The 9562-nt window shown below is 51.3% G+C and overlaps 1 protein-coding gene across 1 annotated transcript in view; it reads right to left on the reverse strand.

Annotated features, from left to right (window-relative positions):
* Pld3 (phospholipase D family member 3) overlaps positions 1–8480 on the reverse strand; it is a 12260-nt gene extending 3780 nt beyond the window's left edge. The window contains exons 1-9 of the mRNA XM_005371594.3: positions 8394–8480; positions 7719–7809; positions 7534–7608; positions 7301–7443; positions 6719–6902; positions 5082–5196; positions 4875–5002; positions 3306–3506; positions 547–686 (exon numbers count right to left, since the gene is read on the reverse strand). Of these exons, the coding sequence (XP_005371651.1) occupies positions 547–686; positions 3306–3506; positions 4875–5002; positions 5082–5196; positions 6719–6902; positions 7301–7443; positions 7534–7608; positions 7719–7745 (1013 nt within the window). The 5' untranslated portion in view covers positions 7746–7809; positions 8394–8480. The remainder of the gene's footprint in view (positions 1–546; positions 687–3305; positions 3507–4874; positions 5003–5081; positions 5197–6718; positions 6903–7300; positions 7444–7533; positions 7609–7718; positions 7810–8393) is intronic.
* Between the last annotated feature and the right edge of the window lie 1082 nt (positions 8481–9562).

The following is a 9562-nucleotide window of genomic DNA, read 5'->3' on the forward strand; positions in this document are numbered from 1 at the left end:
TGTGTGTGTACTCACTGGAATTACAGGCAGTTGTGAGCCACCTGACATGGGAGTTAGGAACAATGTAGGTGCTGGGACTGAACTGAGCAGCAAGATTCTTAACTGCTATGTGATCTCTCCAGACGAGGTTTCCTGCTGAATGTGGAACACACCAATTCAGCTAGGGTGGCCTTCCAGTGAGCCTTTGGGATCATCTGTTTCTGTCCCCAAGCTGGGGTTAAAGATGAATGCTATCATGCCTACCTTCATCTGCGGTGGTGCTGGGGATCCAAATGGGTCCTCACTCTTGCTTGGCAAGCGCTTTACCACTCAGCCTTCTTCCCAGCTCTCTTATCGTCTGACCTCACACCCAATCACTCCCTGCCCCACCCCTCCTTGGGGCCTCTAGCGTGTTAAACAGGAGCTCTGTCACTGAGCTACAACCCTCGCGTCCATATTTCCCTTGTATCTGCTATACTGCCTGGGTCTCCTGCTTGCTCCCAGAGCCCCCTCAGCCCTCCTGTCACAGGGGCTCCCCATCCTGAGCCTTGCCCCCACCCGGAGTACCTGCGTGGATGGGAGAACTCCATGGTGGGCAGGTAGTTCATGACTGCAATGTAGATGAAGCTCCGGGCGTTGTCCACCACATTGAGCAGAGCCTTCAGGTCTGGGGTGCGGCCACTTGGACACAGCGGTGGGGGTGCACTCTGGGAGTGAGGGGACAGTCAATACATGTGTCCTATTAGGGGCAGGATCACAGTGGATCCCCAAGTCCGGACAATTCACAATAAGAGTGTGTGTCCAGGTGCTATGGAGCTCACTAACACAGCCTCCATGAAGGGAAAGATAATGACCATCTCGTTTGCAGGGGAGGAACAGGCGCAAAGGGCAAGCTACTTGCCTAAAGTCACAAGCAAAATTAGTACAGCCAAGATGGAAGTGCTTAGTTCCGGAATTCATACTGCTGGGTGGGTCCTGATCCAGCAGCAATAATGTCACTTTGTTACTTGGGGACTTGCTTCAAATGCAAATCTCTCTCTCTCTCTCTCTCTCTCTCTCTCTCTCTCTCTCTCTCTCTCTCTCTCATTTTGGTGTGTGTGGAGGTCAGAGGACACTTGCCTCCCGTTTGGTTTGACACAGGGTCTCTTTGCCACCGTATCTCCAGAGGAGCTGGGAATACAGATGCGCATGACCATGCCAGGCTTATGTGAGTTCTGGGGATTTGAACTCAGGCCCTCATATTTCTACAGCCAGTGCTTTACCCACTGAGCCATTCCCCTAGCTCCTTATGATTTTTGTCGTTGTTTTGGTTGGTTGGTTTTATTGGAGATAGGATCTTATGTAGTCTAGTTGGTCTGCAATTTCCTATGTAGCCAGCATAACTTGGAACTCTTGATCCTCCTGCCCCCACTCTCCCTGGTGCTAGAATTACAGGCAGATGCCACTTCACCTGGCTAAAGACAGGGTTTTAGTGATACCTTCAGTCAACTAACGTAGAAATTTTGCTCTATTCTGTCACATTCAGCCCTGACCAGGCAACTCCTCATGTGTCAGGGGTCACAACAGGTCCTTTGCTTGGGTCCCGAGGAAACTCCAAGTGTAAAAGTACAAGTGGCCATGGAAGCTGGTTGTGGTGGCACACGCCGGTAGGATTTGCTGAAGGAGGCAGAGGCAGGAGGATCACGAGTTCGAGGCCAGCCTGGGCTACACATTTTTTAAAAAAAAAAAAAAAAAGAAGAAGAAGAAGTGGCCATGGAAAAAGGAAGTGTTCATTGCTTTGGAAAACAATGGTTACAAAGGGCACCCAAGATCTTGTTTCCCTATATCCATGATTCATGACCATGACTTTGGGCTTGATGACTTACTCAAGGGGTAATACAGGAAGCCCCAAATTGCTTTCCTCAGCTGAAAAACATAGCAATAGCTGAAATCAGTAGTTTTGTCTATTACGCTCAGTAACTGCCCGAGTCGGTGCAGATGGTGGCAAATTCGCCTACAGTCCATCACTCAGGAGGCTGAGGCAGGAGGATCAAGGGATGGGTGTAAGCTTGGGCTACACAGACCTGTTCCAGAGGAAAAAGAGGTGAGCACTCTAGCGGTTGCTGGCACTTGGGAATTAGAAGCAGGAGTGTCAGAAGTTCAGAAAGTTCCAGGGTTGCCTGACCTTGTCTCAAGAAATAAATATATAAATAAAGAAGGGCTGGCTCAGTGGTTAAGAGTGTGTGTCCTGTTCTCGCGGAGGATTGGGGTTCAGCTCCCAGCACCCACGTGGGACAGTTTACAGACCCTGTAGCTTCAGCTTCAGGGGAAGCCAGTGCCTCTGGCCTCCATGGGCACCCTCATTCATGTGTACATGCCTATACATACACACACACTCAATGAAGAATTTTTGAAAAAGAACAGCTGGCTGGTTGTGGCACATGCCTTTAATCCCAACACTTGGGAGGCAGAGGGAGGCAGGGGTAAATGGAGCTCTGTGAGTTCGAGGCCAGCATGGTCTACCAAATGAGTTCCAAGACATTTAGGGTTACACAGAGAAACCCTGTCTTGGAAAAAAAAGACAATAATGATGTATACCATGTGCTCTGTGTGTGTGCATGCCTATATGAATGCACAGGACACAAGCACATGCATTTATACATACATGCTTGTATGGAGGTAAGAGGTCAACAGCAGGTGTCTTCCCCAATCTCTTTTGGAAACAGGATCCATCATGCATCCCTGGCTGGCCTCGTCAATAGGTAGACCAGGCTGGTCTGGAACCTACATAGATTTTCCTGCCTCTGCCTCCTGAGTGCTGGGATTAAAGTATATACCACCACACTTGGTCAATAAAACAAATTTTAGAAAAAAAAAAAGATTGGGCACGACGGCCCATGCTTTCAAGTTCAGCTCTCAGCTGGCAAAGACATGATTTCTGTGAGTTCCAGGCCAGTGAGGGCTACATAGTGAGGATGTGTCTTCAAAACAAAACCAAAACCCAAAACCCCCAGCAAAGTTGTTCAAGATCATCCATAGGTACATAACTCAAGGCCAGTGTGGGCTGCATGAGACCCTGACTAAGTAAATCAGTAGCTGGAAAGAGCTACCGTGGCTGGTTCAGACATCATCAAGGGGTATCTGGACCATGTGTCCTTCACACAGAGGTTGGGAATGCCAGGATATCTGTTTCCCAGAGGAATCCAGTGCTGAGGGAGCTTGAGAAATAGCCCAAGGCGAAGTCCAGTCCCCCCTTCTTAACAATCCCCAGGTAGACCTTGATGGAGGCTGCAGGGAGTGGTGAAGTGTGGCCGGGAGCATGTGAAGACCCACTTCCCCCAACTTACTGCCAGGTAGGCCAGAGCTGGGGTGCCATTGAGGCAGATCTCCATTGGTGTCTCTTGATTGTAGCGGGTGTCAAAGGGCCGTGGCCAGGTAGAAGGGATGGAGCTACCAGGCTGCCCCAGAAACCAGTAGGCCTCAAAAATCTTGGTCAGGTCTCGAGCGAGGCAGCTGCAGTTGTACATGACCACGCCCAGTTCCTTGACCTGTGGGAGAGCAGTGCTGAGCCTGGGGACTCACTGATGATAGCTGTCATGTTCTACCTGCTGCCTCCGTCAACTCGGTCACCCAATCTTTCCCTGCACCTCCACTCTGAAGTGCTAACACCCAAGAACTTAAAAGTATAGCCACAAACTTGACTTCTGTTTTGAAACATTCAGTCATTGCAAAGTTGCATGGCTTTTATTTTATTGGGACACTAGGTGCTGAAATTAGGGCCTTACACACAATAGGCAGGTGCAGGCCTGCAGCACTAAGTCCGGTGAGCTACTTGTTTCTTGAGACTTTGCGCCTGTTGCTTCTGCCCTATGCCAGCCAGCTCCAGCTCAGCCTCAGGTGTTGGCCCAGACTGTGCCAGGCATTCTCCTGGGCTCTCAACAGGCCCCATTGGGAAGGAAGACAAGCACATGGGAATGCTATGTCTTTAGCATGTCCCTGCATGGCTGTTGAGACGAGGAGTCAAGGGAAGTATTCACTGGAGTGAATTAGAGTCGTGTCTGTTCTGAGTCAGTCCCTCTTCTGCTGGTCCCTGCTGATGCTTCAGGCAGATTTAGCTATCTCCTCTTTTGGGGACCCTTCCCAAAGATCCCAGGTTGGGTCAGATGTTTGCTTTAGACTGCTACAGTCAGCCTGCTGTGTTACCCCATTCCAGCTCTGAGCTCTGCCTGTGTCTTCTCATTCTACCCTAGATCTTCTCTTTGCCTCAACTTCCCCATTCTATCCTTGACCACCCTGCCTATGACACCTTCCAACCTCATCTCCGAGCTTCTGCCTGTGCTTTCCCTCTATCCCACCTCATTTGACCCTCTACCTGCCTATACCCTTAACCTGTCCAGACCCTCTGTCTGTATCTCCATCCCATGCTGGATCCTTTGCCTGTACCCCCATCCCACCCTCGACCCTCCTCCTAGGTCCCCATTTTTGTGCCTGATCTTTGCCTTTACCCCCACCCCACCCATGACCCTCTGCCTGTACCCCCATCCCACCCTGACATGGCTTGTACCACCATCTCACCCCGGCCTTTGTTTCTTTCCCATCCTGGCCCTGACTCTCTGAGTTGTAGCTGCCTGGTGATAAGCCAGGCTCTACACTGAATTGCACATCCAGGAAACCTACCTGTTACCCCCACGTTCCCAGAGCCCTCCAGGTCAGAGATGGGCTTCAAATACACACAAGGAATGTACAATGAAGGCCAGGTAAGTGGATAGGACCTCCAGTGCTGTGTCCTGGCAGTTGCCAGCAGGACTCAGAGGGAGCCCTAAGCTGCTGTAGGAATAAGGTTCAGAGGGCTGAACCACAGAATGTATAGGGAAGTTCAGGAAGAGGCAATGAAGGTGGGCAGGGTACACACAGACCTGGGTTAGAGAGCGCCAGTCCATGTTAGCACTGCCCAGGTAAAAGTGGGTCTGATCCACCACCCAGAACTTGGTGTGCAGGACACCATGGGTCAGCTTCTGCATGTCCACCATGCGGACTTGGGCACCTGTGACAGACAGCAGGGGCAGCAGTCAGGGGCCAGCATGGGTAGCCCCAGGCCCGCCACCCTTGTGTTGCCAGCTTACCACTCTGGAGCAGGGATTGCAGGTCAGCCAGAGGTCCGTTGGGTTTGCTCACAGCGATGCGAACCTTCACACCTCGAGGTGCCAGAGCCTGGAGCTGCTGGAGAACCTCTTCACCCTGTGGGAGACAGACGGCTACTGAGGGGCTAGGAGACGGCTACTGAGGGGCTGGGAGACGGCTACTGAGGGGCTGGGCCAGCCAGTGCTTCAATACCAGCCTCACAGGGTCCCCTGTAAGAACGAACAGACTTCACTTCAACCTTAGAGGATTCACAGGTTATGACATCAAAACCCTTCATCTTTCTTTGTGTGTGTGGTGCTGACGCAGAGCCTTGCGCCTGACAGGCAAGTGTTCTACTCCAGAGTTACATACACAGTCCCTTTTTGGTTTTTTTTCAAGACATGTTTCTCTGTGTATCCCTGGCTGTCCTGGAATCCACTCTGTAGACCAGGCTGACCTCAAACTCACAGAGATCCACCTGCCTCTGCCTCCTGAGTGCTGGGATTAAAGGTCTGCACCACCACTGCCTGGCTAAAACTCTCCTTTTTGTAAAGATTTTATTATTTTGTATATGTGAGTGTGTATGTATGTATGCATGTTTGTATACACACATGTGGATGTCAGAGAACAACTTTCAGGAGTCAGTTATTTCCTTTGGCTGTGGGTTCCTGGGACTGAACTCAGGTTGTCAGGTCTGTGTGGTAAGCAGTTTTACCTGCTGAGCCATCTTCCCAGGGCCTCACTTTTCTACTTCACTTGAACACAGAATCTCCTTAAGTTGCTCGGACTGATCATAAACTTGATCTGAAGCTGCAGCAGGACTTAAACTTGCGATTCTCCTGCCTCAGCCTCCAAGTAGCTGGAACTATCAGAGTGCACCACAAGGACCAGCTTCCAGAATGTTGGGATTCCAGATGAGCACCCTCATGCCAGGCTTAACAATCACATCTCCCCTGCACACACACCCTGGAGACAGGGTTTCTCTGTAGCCCAGGCTGTTCTGAAACTCACTCAGCACACCAGGTTGGCTTGAACTCCCAGAAATCTGCTTGCCTTTCTGCTTCCCGAGTGCTGGGATTAAAGGCATGTGCCACCACAGCCTTGCTATAACAATCATATCTTAACAGTAAACACTCAGAAAGAGCTGAGTCTGTTCCAGGCTTTGGACTAAATGTGCACAGATTAAGCCCACCATGTCCTCACAGGAACCCAGCAGTGAAGCAGCGTGCTGTGCCCGTGCTGTTTGCAATTTTCAGATAAGGTGAGGGAAGCCTGGGAGGAGAGGGGGACTGCCTAAGGTCACACACAGCAAGGAAGGTGGCAGCCGGACTTGGGCTGGACTTGTTCCTTCTTTGTGTGATGGATTCAGGGTGACATCTTCAAGCCCAATTCATCATAACCAAAGTCGCTCCTTGACATTCAGAGGCCTCCAGATAATCAGGACTCCAAAACACCACCCTTTCTTCAGAAGCCTGTCTGACGTCAGCTAATACTAAACACCTGTGTCCAGTTAGCCTGTAGGACACTCCCACCTGTCTCGAGGGTGGCAGGAAGTCCCTCCCCCTTCATTATCACTATTCCCACAGCCAGTTTGGGACGCGGTGGGGAAGGGGTGGCGGTAAGCGAGGCTTGTGTGTACCTGCTGGGCAGAGGGCTCTTGAGTGTGGGTGTCATTGTTGGTGAGGGTCCAGTAGAAGGACGCGATGTCCAGACTGCTATGAGCACCGGCAAGGAGGCCCAACCAGGCCTGGCTAGTGGACGGGTTGCTCGTGGTGGCGTTGGGGAACTCCAGACCCTCAGGAATGCTCTCCACCAGCACGGCTCTAAAGGTATGGAGGACATCTGTCAGTCACAGAGGGCCAGAGATGACAGGTTGGGACAGAAAGGCTCTGCTGGTTCCCAGATGTGGATGAAAGTCTGGTATGTGTGTGCCACTGGTGTGTCTAGAGGTGTGGGAGGGATGTGGGGTGTGTGTGTGTGTGTGTGTAGATGTAGATGAGGGATGCTGTGCCCATGTGTTCACAGGCCTGTATAAAGGATGATGACGCTGTGGCTGCCATGGAAACAGCAAGGGAGGGGGGGAGTGGGCATGGATGTGGGCACACACAACCCCCTCATCACAGCACTGGGTACACCAAAGCGCGTGGTATTCTTGCAGGCTTAAGTGCCTCTGGGCTGGCAGGACCCCTCCCATCCACCATCCAGCTCTCCTTCCACTTACTCGCAGGGGTCATAGCAGGGGGCTGGGCGCTGGTTGGGTCCAAATAGATGCAAATCCCCATATTCCCATAGAAACAGTTGAGTCATCAGGGCGCCAAAGCCCACCACCGCCAGGATAAGGACCAGCAGGACCCAGCGGGCTTTCTGTGGGGGAGAGGAAGGGAGTTGTCAGCCTACACAAGCCTGGTCACCACAACAGTCGGAGAAAGTTCAAGGGAAGCAGCTTGTTCCTACCTTCTCTGCTGCCTTCCATGCCTCAACTTCATTCATGGGCAGTTCTCCTGCAGGCTCCTCCACAGGGACCTTCAGCTGTGGGATTAGGAAGGGACAATAGGGGAGTGGGAGTAACATGATGGTTTGGTGGGTCTCCTACCCTTCAAAACAGCCAGCCCTCCCCGCTAGGCATCCCATCCTCCTACCTCCTGGTACATCAGTTTAGGCTTCATATTGCCTGGCAGCTGGGGGACTGCAGAGCCGAGGCGGCAAGGTGGGTGTGTCGGAGACTGGAGGCTGGGGAAAACAAAAAGCAGGCACTGTGTGGGTCGGCCTGGGCTTTCAGGGGTATCGCAGAAAAGTGGATGTCCTTGAGCTTATGAATGAGATCCACCAAAACCCTTTTTCCGGAGATCACGGGGGCCCTTGGCCCTATGCCCAGCACCCCATAAGGAGGAAGCTGGTCGCTGGTCAGCAGGGATGTTGAAATCCCTGAAGGACCAATGAATCTGCTTTCCTTTTTTTTTTTTTTTTTTATCACTCCAGTGCCGTCATCCTGCCACCTTTCAAAGCCTTCAGCTTGTCTGTCATTAGCACCCACGTTGTTCCCCATCGGCAACCCTTTTTGTTCCCTGCTGAGCTCGAATCTAGATTATTCCAAAAATACATTCCTAGTTGGGGGCCTGTGGAGCCCCGAATCTCTGTGCCTGGTTCTTCTCAGCCTTGGGATGACTCACGGAATGTTCCAGGTGGAGCGTCCGCCTAGTCCTAGGTAGACCTACCTGACTAGACACCTGAGGCTCACAGCCCAGGGCCATCCCGGCCTCCCGGTCCCCACACTCCCGCACCCAGCCCCCTCCCTAATACGACCCCGGTCTTACTCCGCCGGCCGCTGCTATCTCGGTGGGGCCCCAGCTTGTGCTGAAGCAACTGAGTAGGGGCGGGAGGAAAGAGGAGGCGGAGCCTCCGCGAACCACGCCCACTGCAGCGGGGAGTCTGCGCAGTGCGCGCAACAGTTCCTCTGCGGAGGGGAAGAGGGTAGTCTCCAGCAACCTGGTGAGGCGTTTATGTGGGATTGGGGAGTATGGGCTTTGTCACGCGCCACCCCAGTTCCACCATACCCCGAAAGAGACCGAAAGTTGGAGAAAAAGGAATTCTCATCCTTTTTCTGATCTGCAAATGTGAATTTTTGTACCACGGCCACCTAGTGAAAAAAAAAGTAAGATTAATCTTGAAGACACTCATAAGATGAAATGGGGAGATCAAGGTTGAATAATGTAACTGAAAGAGAGAGGCAAACTCAGCAGAAGACAGCACACACAGTGGCATGGGAAACCGGTCAGCGGTGGTGGATTTTCTGGTAGTCTGTTGAGACGACGGTATTTCTTTTAAGTCAACTGATATTTTTAGAGAGTAAAAAAAAAAACAAAAACAAAAAAAACTCCGAAGTTTCTGGAGCCCACATTCTATCCAAGCCAGATTTAAAAAAAAAAAAAAGACAAAAAACGTTCTTTTAATGCTGTTTATTTAGTTAGGTCTTTTGAGCCCAGGCTGATGCAAATCGGATTTAAAGCTAGGGAAATAAAAAGTGGTCCCTTCTCACTTCTCTCCACTAGCCAGCCCCAAAACGCACAGGAAGTGACAGAGACCAGCCTGCATTGCTATTGAGGTGCACGAATAGCCTGTGGTTGCCTCCAAAGGATGGCCCTCTTGGTTTGTGTATGTGTGTAACACATACACACACAGCCCAGGGCACTGTAAATGCTCTACCAAGGGGCTGCATCCCCAGCCGACTTTCTTATTATTAATTAACTTTTTTGGGTGGGTGGTGAGTGGTTTTACAAAGTCTCATACTATGGATCAGGCTAGTTTGTGACCCATTGTATAACCTAGACTGATCTTTTAGCAATCCTTCCTGAGTCTCCCAAGTCCTGGTCTTATAACCCCATTTCTTACATAACCAGGAAGACTGAGGCAGGAGGATATCTATGAAGTCTAGGCAGCCTGGGCTGCAGAGTGAGACACAGTCTCAGGAAAGAGAAACAAGCTG

This window comes from Microtus ochrogaster, unplaced genomic scaffold (genome assembly GCF_000317375.1).
Source record: "Microtus ochrogaster isolate Prairie Vole_2 unplaced genomic scaffold, MicOch1.0 UNK115, whole genome shotgun sequence".
NCBI lineage: Eukaryota > Metazoa > Chordata > Mammalia > Rodentia > Cricetidae > Microtus > Microtus ochrogaster.